General features: G+C 69.7%; 2 protein-coding genes across 3 annotated transcripts; both read right to left on the reverse strand.

Annotated features, from left to right (window-relative positions):
• Positions 1-893: 893 nt before the first annotated feature.
• RBM28 (RNA binding motif protein 28) lies at positions 894-7663 on the reverse strand. The gene is made up of 19 exons (XM_049814208.1): positions 7488-7663; positions 6662-6844; positions 6458-6555; positions 6210-6285; positions 5995-6087; positions 5721-5792; positions 5411-5558; positions 5033-5160; positions 4770-4851; positions 4520-4629; positions 4359-4432; positions 3943-4078; positions 3792-3856; positions 3518-3676; positions 2918-3052; positions 2375-2449; positions 1987-2294; positions 1651-1744; positions 894-1408 (listed from the first exon to the last, which is right to left on the reverse strand). The coding sequence occupies exons 1-19, from the start codon at positions 7636-7638 to the stop codon at positions 1280-1282; spliced, it is 2316 nt and encodes a 771-aa protein (XP_049670165.1). The 5' UTR covers positions 7639-7663; the 3' UTR covers positions 894-1279.
• A 666-nt stretch (positions 7664-8329) lies between these two features.
• On the reverse strand, positions 8330-13398 carry PRRT4 (proline rich transmembrane protein 4). Of its 2 annotated transcripts, none has more exons than XM_049814290.1 (3): positions 11434-13398; positions 11243-11341; positions 8330-9925 (listed from the first exon to the last, which is right to left on the reverse strand). In XM_049814290.1, exons 1-3 carry the CDS (start codon positions 12146-12148, stop codon positions 8865-8867), a joined length of 1875 nt encoding a protein of 624 aa, XP_049670247.1. In that variant the 5' UTR covers positions 12149-13398; the 3' UTR covers positions 8330-8864. The 2 variants fall into 2 exon arrangements, with proteins under 2 accessions (XP_049670247.1, XP_049670246.1); XM_049814289.1 differs by having other exon boundaries at positions 9585-11004.
• Between the last annotated feature and the right edge of the window lie 700 nt (positions 13399-14098).

The following is a 14098-nucleotide window of genomic DNA, read 5'->3' on the forward strand; positions in this document are numbered from 1 at the left end:
TGTCCCCAGTCACTTCTCCATGGTCACAGTCCCCATCCTCCATCTCTAGCTCTTTGTCCCTTGCCCCCAGCCCTTGTCCCTCTCTCCTTGTCCCTGTCCCCAGTGCCACCCCCCCAGGCCATGCCTCCCCCTCGCTCTCCCCAGCAGGACCACAGGATGATTTTTCCCCCCCCTGACCTCAGCCGGGGGCTGGAAAGTTCCTGCTGTGGGGGCTGAGCCAGTGTCCCATCCCAGAGCCCCCCCCCGCAGCCCCCCACCAGTGTGGACACCCCAGCTCGGAGGGCTCCCCAACTGTGGGGTTTGGGGGGGCCGTGGGACAGTGCCGGGTCCCCGTGGCCCTGGTGCACGTCGCTCACGCGGCGGGGGCTGCCGGAGGCCGCGGTGCCGCCGGCCAGGTGAAGCTGGCCTGGCCCCGAGCCCCGGCACGGCCGCAGCGGCCGCTGACTCAGCTGGGACCCCACCAGCCCCCCTCCGCCGAACCGTGTGCCGAGCGGCACGGTCACCCACCGTAGGGCTGACCCACAGGCCCAACTTTGTCCTCACTGACACACACACCCCCCCCCCCCCTGCAGCTGGGGACGACCCCCCCAAGGCCACAAACACCTTCTCAACCCCCCAAAAACTCCTCTTCAGCATCTGTGCCCCCCAGTCCCACTGTGACAGCCTTAAGCAATGGGGCACCCCCCTTCCCTCACCCCAGAGGTACCCCAAACACTCCTCCCTGCCCCCCCAGACCACAGCACCCTCCCTGGGGGCACCCCCAGAACCTCCATCCTCCCTTCTGCCCCCCAACCAAGACCATGGGGCTGCAGCCCTACAGCACCCTGAGCAGTCAGGGCCAGGGGACTGCTAGCACCCCAGGGTGGGTGACTGAGAGGATTCTTCCTCCAAAAAGCTTTTTATTAAAATATATTTCTGTATTTTTACAACACTCTGTCACCAACAAGGCGGGGGGTGCTGGCAGTAAGGGGGGGGGGGGGGGGGGGGGTGCCTGCCCCTCTCTCCAGCCCTGCCCCAGAGGGTCCCAAACCACACAGCACCCCTGGGAGAGGAGGAGAGAGGGGGGCACCCCTAGACCCCAGGGTGGGGGACAAGGGGAGACCCAGGACTTGGTCCTTTCCCCCCCAGCAGGGGCCCAGGGCTGAAACAGAGACCTTGGGGTCTCCTCACGGAGCACCACCCTGCCCCTCCCCCCCCCCCCCCCCCCCGGGAGTTGAGACCCATGACTCCCCCCCCACAGCTCAGCACCCATGGGTGGGTGGTGGTGGAGGGGGGGTCCTCAGCTCTCGAACCACTTGCTCCTCTTGGGTGCGGGGGGGTCGCTGCCCAGGATCTTCCTCTTGTACCGCTCCACCAGCTCACTGAACCGGGCCTCGGCCCCCCCGCCCTCCCGCCGCCGCTGCTGTGCCTGCGGGCAGAGGCGAGAGGGGAAGATGGGGGTCCCCGGAACCCCCCCATGTCCCAGGACCAAGCTGGGCACAACCAGAGCCCAGGAGCACTGCTGGGGGGGTGCGTGAGAGGAACAGGGGGGCCCATAGGGTGCAAGGACATGGGAGGAAGAGAGAGCCCACAGCCCTCCCTAATTAGAGGGATCTGACCCCAAAACCAGCTGGGGGGTGGGGGGAGCGTGTGACCCCCCCGTGTCCCTACCTGAGTGGGGGCCACCTTGCGCTTCTCCTTCCGTCGCTGGACTTTGGCCTTGGGCTGCTTGGGGAGGGGCTTCACCTTCCCTTTGTCGCGTTTCCTGGGTACGGGAGTGCAGAGGGGGCACCCATGGGTGCCAGGTACGCCCGTGGGCACCCGCATGCAGCCATACGTGCTGCCCCCCCCAGCACCCAGAGGGGACGACGTGGGCCAGCCCTGGACCCCAGGGGAAGGAAGGGAGAAGCCAGAGACACCCACACTGAGGGGGAAGGACCCTGGGGGGACGCTGAGGGTGGAGGGAGAAGGAGGTGTCTGTCATTCCGCCCCCTCCCTGCCCCATACCTGATCTTGGGCCCACGGTGCGAGGGCAGCGCTAGCACCTTCTTCCTCGTGGTGCCATCCGGCAGCTCTACACGCTCCACCTGCGCCTCTGTGCGGAAACCCGACCAGGGCATGGTGGGAGCCGGGTGTCCCAGGGGAGCTGGGGCAGCCTCCTGCCCCCCCGCCAGTGGTCCCCCGGAGCTGTGGGAGCCCTCAGACCCCTTGGAAAGGGGTTTTTTCCTTCCCTGATGCTTCTTAGGGGGTCCCGCTGGCTCAGCTGCCCTGGCAGCAGCTGGCTCCTCCTCCGCTGGCTTCGGTTTCAGCTTGAGCTGTGCCAAACACCGGGTCAGCGCCGGGGAGAAAGGACCAAGGGTGGGGACACACACACACACACATGCCGTGCTCCTACCAGGCTGCGCTGGGCTCGCTGCTCCTTCAGCTTCAGCTTCCGCCGATCCTCCAGTGAGAACTCCACGATGGGCCTCTGCAGGCAGAGCCAGGGGTGGGTGGCAGGCCCGCGGGGGCTCCAGGCCCCCAATAACACCAGGAGCACCCCCAAGAATCTCCCTGCCTGTGGCCCAAGGGAAGGCAAGTGGGGTGATGGGGAGAACCTGTGGGGTGAGAGCCCACAGGGCTATAGGGTGATGGGTGGAGGACAACCCAAATGAAGTGGTGGGCAACCCCATGGGAAGAGAGGAAGGTGTTGGGGAGACCCTGGTGCTGAGGGGGCTGGATTAGGGGGCCTAAGGGCGGGGGTATGGGAAAGACCCAAGAGGGCCAGCCCATAAAGTCTAGGGTTTTGGGGGGACCCTACAGGATTCCACGCAATGGGCTTGTAGGTGACAAGGAAGATGTGGAAAGAGGGGGACAGGGTAAACCCTCTGCACCACCCCAGGGGGGTCTAGCCCCTCAAGATACCACCCCGACCCTCCCCTCAACCTGCTGCACCCACCTTCTGAGCCCCAAAGAGACGGGGGTTGTTGTTGATGCTCCGCAGCGCGGCCAGCGCCTGCTCGTGCTCCCCAAACTCCACGAAGGCATAGCCCAGGGACTGCCCCTTCCCTCGCAGCTCCCGCATCACCCGGCACTTTTTTGAAGGGGTGGGGGGTACAGCACCAGCTCATCAACCTGCGCTGGGACCCCCCGCCACTGCCAGGACCCACAGGTCCACCTCACTGTAGGACACCCACCTCCTCTGCACCCCCAAACCCAGAGCAGAGGGGACATTGGGGGGCAACAGCCACCTCCTCTGCACCCCCAACCAGCCCCCAGAGGAGACACTCGCCTGCTCTGCACCCCCACACCCACCCCAGAGGGGACACCAGGGGTACAGCCACCTTCTCTGCACACCCAAACCCACCCCAGAGAGGATGTAAGGAAACACCCAACTCCTCTGCACCCCCAAACCCTCCCCAGAGGGGAGGCAGAGGGGGACACCCACCTCCTCTGCACCCTCAGCCACCCCCAAATCCTCCCCAGAGGGAGCACAGAGCACAGGGGGACACTGGGGAGCACAGGGGGACATGGAGCAGGGTGGGGGGATGACACCCACCTCCTTGATGTGCATGGCCTTGCCCCCGCTGACCACCTGCAGCAGCAGACGCCGGAGCCGGGCACTGTCCACGGCCTTGGGCAGGTTGTGGATACAGAGCCGGGTACGGGACACAAAAATGTTCTGGTCCCGTAGCTTCTGGTACTTGAGCTCCTCAAACTGGGAGAAACGGTGCCGTGAGGGGGGGACTTGTGCCCCCCACTCCTCCCAGGGGGGCCAGACGTGCCATCCCTAAGCTGTCACAGCCCCCAGAGTCTGGGGTCTGCTCACTCACCCGCGCTCGCTTGGCCATGTCAGCGTCGCTCACGCCCTCCGCAGCCTTTGTCCCGGCCCGGATCACTGCCGGAGGGGTGAGATGGGGGATGTTGGGAGAGCAAAAAGGGAGTGTTAGGGGTGCCCAGGACCCCCCCGGGGCCGGTACTCACAGCCTTCGCGGGCCAGGTAAAGGTTTCGGGTGCCCGTCGGCTTCTTTGCCTTCTGCCCACGGAGTTTGTGGGCCTCCTCACGGCTCACAGCTAGGTCGATGCGGAGCAGCCGCCCATCCAGCCGCAGACCCCCACCCTATGAGAGGACAGAGTTGGGGGTGGTGGACAGAGCTGGGGGTGCGCGGCACAGCCAGGATCCCACAACACCTGGGCTCGGGGTCCCAGGAACTGAAATGACCCTGGAGAGAGGGGGATGACCCCACAGGCATCCCCCAAACCCAAGGCGGGAGGGCTGGTGCTGCCCCCAAGCCCCTGGGAGGTCCTTCGCTGCCCCTGAGGGGGGCCCTGGTCTCCCCATGCCCCCAGGGGGGTTGTCCCTGGTCTCCCCTGGAGGGGTTCCTCATCACTCCGCTCACCTCACTCTCCTCCTGGGCAGCCTGGAGGCATTTCTGGGCAGCTTCTTGCGTCAGGAACTGAGCAAAGGCACAGCCTGGGGACAGAGGGGCGCTTGGCAAGAGGACAGGGACAGGAAGGGGTGTCTGTCCCCCCCCTCCATGGGACCCCCCACCCAGGTTACCTTTGGAGTGCTCTGTGTCGGGGTGCAGGACGACACGGACGTACTTGAGGTCCCCAAATTGCTGCAGCACCTCCCCCAGTGCCTCCTCCTCCGTATCGAAGGAGAGGTTCCTGCAATTGGGGGAGGAGGGACCGTTGGGGGCAGCCATGGGGGTCAGCCCCCCTCCCCGGCATCCCCCTGGGCCCAGATCCGTCATCGTGGCAGAGAGGGGGCCCCCCCCGAACTGCCCTCCAAGAGACCCAGTGCTCACCGGATGAAGACGGTCCTGCCCTCGCCCACGTCTGAGGGGGGCTGCCGCCCCTTCCCCTGTTGCTTCTTGGGTGCGTCCCCCTCTGCAACCACAAAGGAGCTGGCAGCCGGTGCCCGCCGGCCACACCGCAACGGCTTCCAGACCCCAGGGGAGCGCCCCCAGACCCCAAGGAAGCCCCCCCCCCCCCCGCCTCACTAACCCAATCATCCTGCCTGCAGCAGCCCACCCTACCAGCCTCACCCACAGAGCACAACAGACCAGACCTTCCTCCTCCTCTTCCTCCTCCGAGATCTCCTGCTCGCTATCATCCTCACTGTCTCCTTCGTCATCATCTTCTTCCTCATATTCCTCCTCCTCGCTGCTGTCTGTGGCTGCCGTCCCCTTCCCAGACCTGCAGGAACCAGGGCAGAGCTGGCCTGGCCCCACAGCAGCCCCGAGCAGTGGTGGGGGGACAGGACAGGGCTCCGTCTGGGGGTCCCACAGGGGGACAAGCCCAGGGCTCTGTCGCAGAGCCCCACGGGGGTGGGGGTCTGCGTCGCAGAGCCCCACGGGGGTGGGGGTCTGCATCCCAGAGCAAGGCCAAGACCCCCCCAGATCAGCCCCATCCCTCCCTGGCTGGCACAACCCCTTCACTCGCTCACCGGCCTCGTGCCTGAAATGAGAGCTTGCTCTTCATCTTTCCAACTGCTTTTTTGTTTTCCTCCTCTTCCTCTTCTTTTTCCTCGTCCTCCTCAGCATCACCTGGACTCTGCTCTTCTTCAGCATCCCCAGGTTTCTCCTCCTTGATTTCTGCAAGGCAGGACAAAGGGACAGGGATGAGGGGACAGTCACCCCCAGTGACCCTCTCTCCCCCCTCAAGCCAGCAGCAGGGTGCAACTGCCTCCAACACTGCCAGTGGGGGGCACCCAGCTGGGCCCAGAGCTGTGTCAGGAGGGGGGTTAGGACCCTCACCGTCAGGCTGGCTGTCCTGCGTCGCCCGGTACTTGTCCTTGGCCACAGCCCAGTCCACTGCCACTGGCCGCCCTGAGGAGGCAAATGGACACAGAGACACACCATTAGCACCCCTCCCTTCTCCCACTTGCAAACTAAAAGCTGCCCAGAGAGTCTCCTGAAGCTCCCCAGGGGAGGGGGAAGAGGGCAGGGGAGGGGGAAGAAGGCAGGGGAGGGGCGGCACCCCACAAAGCTCCCCCTGCAGCAGGGGAAGTGGGGAGAAGTACAGTCGAACCTTTGATCTCTTTCATGTTCATCCCCCGGAGCGCCTTGGCTGCTTCCAGCATGTTCCTCAACTGCACGAAGGCGAATCCCCGCATCTTCCCGTCTGCAAGAACCAGGAATGCTGCTCCACACCTGCCGGCAGCTTCCCCCCACTCCATGGGCAGGGCCAGGTTACCGGCACGGAAATGCCACCACCCTGAAAACGGTCCCTGGCACGGGGTTCACCTGGCTTCCTGGGGATGTTCACCTCCAGCACAGTGCCAAAGGGCGAGAAGAGAGATCTCAGGTCGTCCTCGGAGCACTGGGGAGGGACCAGCTAGGTGAGAGAAGGGGCTGGGGCGGCCCTGGGAGCTGGCAGTGCCTGCCAGGACGCTCACCTGGGGCAGGCAGGGATGTGGGGGTCCCCTCCCTGCACCCCTCGGGGTCACGCCAGCGCTGGCTGGGGGCAGGGTGTGGAGCCAGACCCTCTGTACCTTGAAGCTGAGGTTGCGGACAATCAGCCGGGCCTTCCTGGAAGCGGCTCTAGGCTTCTTCGGTCTTGGGGGAGCTGTGGTGGCAGCCTTGGGGGCACCTGCAGTGGAGAGAGCGGGTATCTGGGGACAGCACGGCCTGGGGACAGACGCAAGGCAGCTGCCGGTCCCTGAGAGCGCAGGCGGGGGACAGGACTCCCAGCTCACCCGCTGCCGCCTCGTCTTCCTTCTTCTCCCGCTGCGGCTTCTTCCTCCCCTCCCTGGGCCTCTGCCGGGCTAGTGTCACACTGAGCCGGCGGCCACCGAGGATGGTGGCCTCCTGCAGAGCTCGCTGGGCATCCTCGGGCAGGGAGAAGGTGACGTAGCCGAAGCCACGGCAGGTCTTGGTGCCTGTGGGTAGTGGAGGGGAGCAGTGAGGCCCTGCAGCCCTCCCCCATGCGCCCCCTCCCCAGCTCTCGCCATCAGACTGTCCCCGTCCCACGGGACCACACTCAGCCTGGTTCCCAACTGCCCATGGGCCTCCTCCTGACACCCTCCAATCTACCTGTGTCCCACCACCAGTCCCTCCCAGTGCTCCCCTGTCCCCCCTGAGCCTCCGTACCTTCCCCCAGCCCTCACTCCCCGCTTCCCCAAACCCACCTCTGTCCCGCCATCTCTCACCCTGGAAAACTGATACTCCTGACCCACCCCCATCCTGCACCCCAACACCCCCCCAACTCCTGACACCCCCCTAAAATTCCTGCTCCCAAACAGGTCTTCTGCCAGCACCCCCCCCCCTGCACCCCCTCCCCCAATTCCCAGCCACCCCCCCTCCGCACCCCAATCCCAAATCCTCCCAACCCACGGCTCCCAGTATCCCCACAACCCCCAGATCCTCCCCGCACGACTCCAGGCCTCCTCCTTACCTCCCCAAGGCCCCCTCAGCCTCCCCAGACCCCGGTCCCAGGCCTCCCCAGGCCTCAGCCCCCCCCCCTCCACCCCCCGCCAGGCCTCAGCCCTCGGCTCCCCCACGCCGCGTCCGGCCTCCCCCGACCCTTCTCGGTGACAACAAAGCAGCGGCGGAGGGGCCCGAGGCGGCCGAAGAGGCTCTCGAGTTCGGCGGCGGTGGCGGCGGCGGGCAGTCCCCGCACCAAGACGGTGCGACCCGACACCGGGCCGGAGCCGCCGCCGCCGGCCGCCGCCATCTTGGGCACGCGCCGCGCGGGGGCTGCCGGGAAGGGGGCGAGCAAGAGCGGCGCACGGCGAGACCTGATGGAGCGGAGCGGGGGGGAGAGCGGCCCCTGGCGGCGCGGAGGACAACTGCAGGGTCAGGGAGCGGCCGGGGGATTTGGGGGTCCCATGGGGGGGGGAGGCTCGGGGGTCCCCTCCCAGGGGCTGTGGGGATCAGAGGGGCTTGGGGGTCCCGTCCCAAGGGCTGGGGGGATCCGGGGGTTTTGGGGGGTCCCAGCGAAGGGTCCTTGGGTTTGGGGGGGGCTGGGTGTCTTGTCCCAGGGGCTGTGGGGCAGCAGTGGGGTACAGGGGTCCATCCCAGGGGACATGGGAACGGCGGGGGTCGGGGGTCCCGTCCCAAGGGCTGTGGGTTCGGGGGAGGGGGGGCTCAGGGGTCCCATCCCACTGTGTGGGGCACAGTGGGGCCGGGGCAGGGTGTGTGTGTGTGGGGGGGGTCGCGGGGGTCCCAGGGGGGTCACACTCACATCCTTCGCATGTGGCACTTTATTGGGTACACGGGGGGGGGGGGGGGGCTAGCCCTAAATGTCCCCCAGCACTGGGGGTGCGGGGCCCTCAGCAGAGGGGGGGTCCCTGGGGCACAATGGGGGACTCGGGGGCCTCTGGAGTGTGAGAGGTGAGGGGTCAGCGATGTGGTGGGGGGCCGGAGGGGGTCCATGGGCTATGGTGGGGGGCCAGGGAGGCTGTGGGGTGCCTCCGGGGCCTGGCATGGAGCTGGGGGGCTTCAAGGCACGGCAGGGGGGAGACTAGGGGGGGTGCTCAGGGACCTGGGGGGTCCCCAAGTTGTCACCAGGACTTGGGGGTCTCAAGGACCTAGGAGCGACTGGAGGGGTCCCCAGGTTGCCACCCATATTTGGGGGTCTCAGGGATGTGGGAGGTGGCCAGGGGTCTCTGAGGATGGGGGGCGGCTCTCCAGAGTACAGCAGGCGTCTGGAGGTCCTGGGGGTCTCCTGGACATCATCGTTTGGAGGGGGGGTCCCCTGGCCAGGTGGGTGCCAGTGTCACAGAGGCAGCGTGCCGTGGTGGGCCGGGCCGGGCTCTCTCCAGTGCCCCCCCCCGGGACAGCGCTGACCCCACTGGGGTCTCACAGCAGCTGGGGGGGGGGGGCGGGGAGGGTAGGGGACACCCCGCACCCTACAAGTCTATGGTGTCGCTGCACTGGCTGCGGCGGTCGGCGCCAGGCTCACCGGGGGCCTCGGGGACGCCCCCGGCAGCGGGGACCCCCCCCACAGCCTGTCCCCCTTGGGATCGGGGGACCGGCAGGGGATGGGGGCTGCCCCCCGCCCAGCTCTGGGAGGGCCGCAGCGTGGGGGCTGCCTGGGGGGTACCCTGTGGCGGGGGGCTGGGGTCCGGCACCGCCGCCGGTCCCCTCCGGGACAGTCCCTGGGTTGAGGGGCTGCCACCGCCACCGCTGCACCGCCGCCCTCGCACCCCCGGGGATGCGGCGGACCCCCCCCCCCGCAGGAGGCCGCACGCTGCAGGGTCGATGGTGCTGGCGGCGGGGGGGGGCCGGGGGGGCCCACGGTGCCGGGCTCCGGTGTGCCGGTTGTACTGAGATCTGGTGTAGCGGTTGCGCCGAGACCCTGTGTGCCGGTTGCGTTGGGCTCCGACGTGCCGGTTGTGCCGAGATTCGGTGTAGCAGTCGTGCCGAGACCCAGCGCGGTGGTTGTGCCAAACCCTGCTGCGCCGGTTGTGCCGAGGGCCGGCATAGCGGTTTTGCCGAGCCCGGGTGTGCTAGCTGCACCAAGACTTGGTGTGCTGGTGGTGCTGAGCTCCGGCGTGCTGGCTGTGCTGAGCTCCAGCGTGCTGGTTGTGCCAAGCCCAGATGTGCTGGTTGTGCCGAGACTTGGTGCAGCGGTTGTACCGAGCCCTGATGCGCTGGTTGTGCTAATCCCTGCCGTGCCAGCAGCGTCGAGCCCCGGCGTGCCGGTTGTGCCGAGCCCTGTGATGCTGGGGGTGCTGAGCGCTCCCGTGCCGGTTGTGCCGAGGCTTGGCGTCGCGGTTGTGCTAATCCTCGCAGTGCTGGCGGTGCCGGGCCCAGGTGTCGTGGTTGCACCGAGCCCTGCCGCGCCGGTTGTGCCGATTCCCGGCAAGCTGGTTGGGCCGATCCCATGCACGCCGGTGCCGCCGCTCCCCGCCGCGCCGTTGGTGCCGGTTCTCGCCGTGCCGATGACGCTGATCCCCGCCGCCGTGCCGGCGCCGTGGCGGAAGATGCCGGGCCGCGCTCCCAGCGCCTCGTCGATGCTGCGGCGCAGGTCGATGGGCGAGGGGGGCCGGAAACCGGCGGTGGGGTCCCCGTCGGCCTCGGGGGGCTCGGGGGGGCTCCCGCAGAGCGGCAGCGCCTCGGCCTCCCCCCGCGGCCGGGGGGCGCAGCCGTTGGGGGGATCGAGGGGGCGGGCGTGCCGGGGAGGGGGGGCCGCCACCAGCGCCAGCACGGCGAGGGGCAGCCCCATGGCGGCCTCGGCCAGGCGACAGCCCAGCTGCAGCCCCCACCACGCCCAGGGGCCCGGGGGGGCCGGCCCCCCCCAGCCCAGCGCCTGCAACGCCCCGAAAACCTGCAGCCCCGCGCTCAGCACGGCCCCCGCCGCCGCCACCCCCACCGCCGCCGCCGCCCCGCCGGGACCCCCGCCCGCGCCCCCCTTGCCCCGGGGTACCCCCCGGGACCCCGCCCCGCAGCGGGGCAGCACCCAGAGGGTCAGGGCGGCCGCCAGCCCGGCGAAGAGCCCCCGCGGCAGCAGCAGCAGCCCCGGCAGCCGGCCCAGAGCCGCCACCGCCAGCACGGCACCCAGCACCCCCCCCGGCGTGCAGCACCCCGAGTGCCGCCACGGCGGGGGTCCGGCAGCGCCGGGGGGGCCGCGGCAGGCAGAGGGCCAGCGCCAGCCCCCAGCCCAGGCAGGGGAAGGGCAGCTCGAAGAGGAGGCGAGCGGCCGGGGGGGGCAGGCGGCCACGCCGCTCGTAGGCGTCGAAGAAGAGGGGGAAGGCGCGGGCGGCTCCCGCCACCGCCAACAGCCCCCCCAGCAGCCGGGCGGCGGGCGGGCGACCACGAGGACCCGCCAGTAGCACCAGTAGCCCCAGCAGTCCCAGTAGAGCGAAAAGGCATCCGACCCCGTAGACGTGAGCGTCCCAGGCCGGGCCCCAGGCGGCGGTGGCCGCCGACCAGCTGGTCTGCAGGGCCACAAAGTGGGGGGGCCAGGAGAGGGGAGCGGTGGGGGGGTCCTGGGGATCCGGCCCCCCCGAGCTGCAAGCGGAGCCCGGGGTGCAGGCGGAGGCGGCGGCGGGGGGGGGTGCGGCACCCCGGGAGGGCTGGCGGCCGGGGGGGTGGGCTGCGGGCGAGGAGAGGGGTCAGGGTGGGGGGTGGCGTGCGCCCCGCACCCCCCCCATGTGCACCCCACATACGCCGTGCACCCCCCTGCACCCCCTTCCCCCCCTCTCCATATCACCCGTACCCACAGGCTCCCCATGCACCCCCCACGTCCCCCCAGCTCCCCACCCCGGGTCACACCAGCCACTGTGGGGGTGTCAGGACCTCCCCCCCCCCCCGCCGGACCTGCTCCCCCTCACCTGGCTCAGCGCCACTGCCGGCCTGATCCTGCTCCTGGGACCCGTTGCCGCCTGGCGCCTCGTGGCTGACCCTGGGGGGCACCGTGGGCACCAGGAACCCTGTGGGGACACACACACATGGTGGGGGGGTCCTTCAGTACGGGGGGCCTGTGTCCGGGGACCCCAGCCCGCCTCGGCCGTGGGGCACTCACCAGCGGCGCTGAGTTTGCTGGCCAGCTCCGAAATGCCAGACTTGATGCCGGGGATGAGCGGGATGGGGCGGCGGGGGCCGGCGGGGGCCCGCAGGAGGCTGGTGGGGGGCACTGCTCCCCCCGGCCCCGCTTCGGGGTCCAGGCCCGCCGTCAGGTCGATGGCGATGTCCAGCTCCAGCTCCTTGTCCCTCTCCCCGGCTGGGGATGCCGGGGGGGCGATGCCGGCATGGCCGGCGGGGCCCCCCCAGCCCCCCGCTTCCTCCGGGGGGGTCCCAGAGCCCGGCTCGTCCCCGGCGTCAGGCCAGCCCGAACCCGACGGCGGTGGCAGGGTGGGGGGCACGGGGGTGCCGGGGGGCAGCGGGTAGGGGGGCCCCGGGGGGGCGGTGGGGGCGGCGAGGCGGGGGTTGCCCTGGCTTCGTACCTTGATCTTGAAGTTGAGGCCGAGGTTGAGGGAGAGGACGGGGGCTTCGCTTTGGGGCGCGGGGGGTCCCGGCGCCGTCCCCGGGGGTCCCGGGAGGCCGGTGGGGGCCGAGGGGGGCGGCGGGGCAGCGGCGGGGGGGACCAGGCACAGCAGCAGAGCCAGCAGCAGCAGGCGGAGGGGGGCCACCCCCAGCCCCGTGGGGGACGTCGGGGACATCGGGGACGGCGGCACGGCGGGAGCAGCGCTGCGGAGAGGGGCAGAGGGGACGGTTACATCGGCACCGACCGGCACCATAACCCGGCACGTGGCACGCGGTCGGCCCCACGGCACGTGGCCCACCCCACGGCACCCAGCCAGGCCCCCCGGCCCCACGGCACCCTAAGGACAGCCGGCCCCATGGCGTCGATCCAGGCCCCCCCACGGCACAGTCCCAGTCCCAGCGTTCCCGGCAGGACAGTGACATGTCGGGACTGATGGCAGCTGGGGTGGCTCTGCTGGGGGGGACACACACACGACTGGGGAACGTCAGGAGGACAGGACGGGGACAGGAGCATCCCTGGGGACAGGAGCATCCCTGGGGGGGGACAGGAGCATCCCTGAGGACAGGAGCATCCCTTGGGGGGGACAGGAGCATCCCTGGGGACAGAAGCATCCCTGGGGGGGGACAGGAGGATCCCCGGGGACAGGCAGCCTGCCTGCACCATGCCCTGCCTGCGCCAGCAGCCTCTGCCCGGACCGGATCAGGCAGGACAGACAGACAGGGTGCGCCGGGTCCCTGTGGCACCCCGGGGCTCCCCCCCCCCAGGCCTGACGCTGCTCTGCCTGGGTGGCTCCGGCACCCGCCACCCCCCCGGGGCTGAGGGCAGGGCAGGCAGCGTGGGCCCCGGGGGGGTGTCGCGGCTCGTCCCGCCACCCTCGTCCCGCCACGCTCCCGCCACCCCCGGGGCACACGGTGGCACATGGGGATGGGGGGACACATGGGGCAGGCCCCCTCCCTCAGGATGCCGAGGGTGGGGGGGTCCCCTAACCCAAGGCCACCCGAGGGAGTGGGGTGCCCCCCCCCCCCGGTGCCAGGTCCCTAATCTTTGTGACAAGGCCTGTCTCCGCGGTGTCACATCGGGGCACGTCAGGGCGGCGGCGGCGCGGCGGGGACGGATGCGATGCGACGGGGCTCACGGGGCACGCGGGGACCTGTCACACCCGGCACCCACCGCTGCCAACGTGCCCCGGCACCGCCGGCGGGGGGGCTGCCGGGTGCCTGCGCCAGGGACCGACCCCCCCCCAACCCAGCACCCACCACCCCCCGCCGTCCTCGTCGGCGCCGGTCCCCTGGGTGTTGCACGCCGGGTCACGCTCGTACGCAACCTGGCACAGCACCCGAGGGTGACACACGGCACCTCGCACGGGCATGGCCCCCCCCCCCCCCCAAGGTGTGCACAGGCGTGTGACAGGGGAATCGCAGCGTCTCCCGTGCACGCGGCGTCGCACGCCTGCCCGCGCACACGCACGCAGAGCCCAGGCTGCGCGCGCCCCTTTGCGCACACCTACGCACGCCCCCGTGCGCAGCCCGGGCTGTGCACGATGCACACCCCCGTGCGTACCCCCCTTGCACACCCCCCGCCGTGCAACACCCCCGTGCACCCCCGTGCCCGTGCACGCCTTCCAACACGCTCCTGCCACCTTCTCCCCCGGCCGCCCAGCGCAGCGCAGGTGTGCGGGTGTGGGTGTGCGTGTGAGCACGTGCGCGTGAGCCAGCCTGCGTGGGGGTGCGGCGGGGGGGCTGTGTGTGTGTGTGTCTGTGTGTGTGTGTGTGTGTGAGTGTGTGTCTGTGTGTCTGTGTGTGTCTGTCTGTGTGTGTGTCTGTGTGTGTGTGTGTGAGTGTGTGTCTGTGTGTCTGTGTGTGTCTGTGTGTCTGTCTGTGTGTCTGTGTGTGTGTGTGTGTGTGTGTGTCTGTGTGTGTCTGTGTGTGTGTCTGTGTGTGTGTGTGTGTGTGTGAGTGTCGCTCGGCTCAGCCCGAAGCCCTGGCTGTTCAGCACGGGATGCACACTCACTCGCACTCGCACACGCTCACCCCCAGCTCTGCTACACCCACTCGCACACCGTGCACGCTCAGGTCCCGCACGGTCCCGCTGCCCCAGCACCCCAGAGCACCCTCAGCACCCCTGTGTCCCTGCGTCCCCCCTACCCCAACAACCCTCCACCCCGAGCACCCCTGCACCGTGCAGCTTGGGCACCCCAGCCCCC

The sequence above is a fragment of the Accipiter gentilis genome, chromosome 11 (genome assembly GCF_929443795.1).
Source record: "Accipiter gentilis chromosome 11, bAccGen1.1, whole genome shotgun sequence".
NCBI classification, from domain to species: domain Eukaryota; kingdom Metazoa; phylum Chordata; class Aves; order Accipitriformes; family Accipitridae; genus Astur; species Astur gentilis.

Coding starts and splice junctions, on each gene's coding strand:
- RBM28 (XM_049814208.1), bottom strand. CDS start 7,638: ATGGCGGCGGCCGGCGGCGGCGGCTCCGGCCCGGTGTCGGGTCGCACC. Junction 6,286..6,457: donor TCCGCAACCTCAGCTTCAAG/GTACAGAGGGTC, acceptor GTCCCTCCCCAG/TGCTCCGAGGACGACCTGAG. Junction 1,745..1,986: donor CACCGTGGGCCCAAGATCAG/GTATGGGGCAGG, acceptor TCCCGTACCCAG/GAAACGCGACAAAGGGAAGG.
- PRRT4 (XM_049814289.1), bottom strand. CDS start 12,148: ATGGTGCCGGTCGGTGCCGATGTAACCGTCCCCTCTGCCCCTCTCCGC. Junction 11,342..11,433: donor CAGCAAACTCAGCGCCGCTG/GTGAGTGCCCCA, acceptor GTGTCCCCACAG/GGTTCCTGGTGCCCACGGTG. Junction 11,005..11,242: donor CGGCAGTGGCGCTGAGCCAG/GTGAGGGGGAGC, acceptor CCTCGCCCGCAG/CCCACCCCCCCGGCCGCCAG.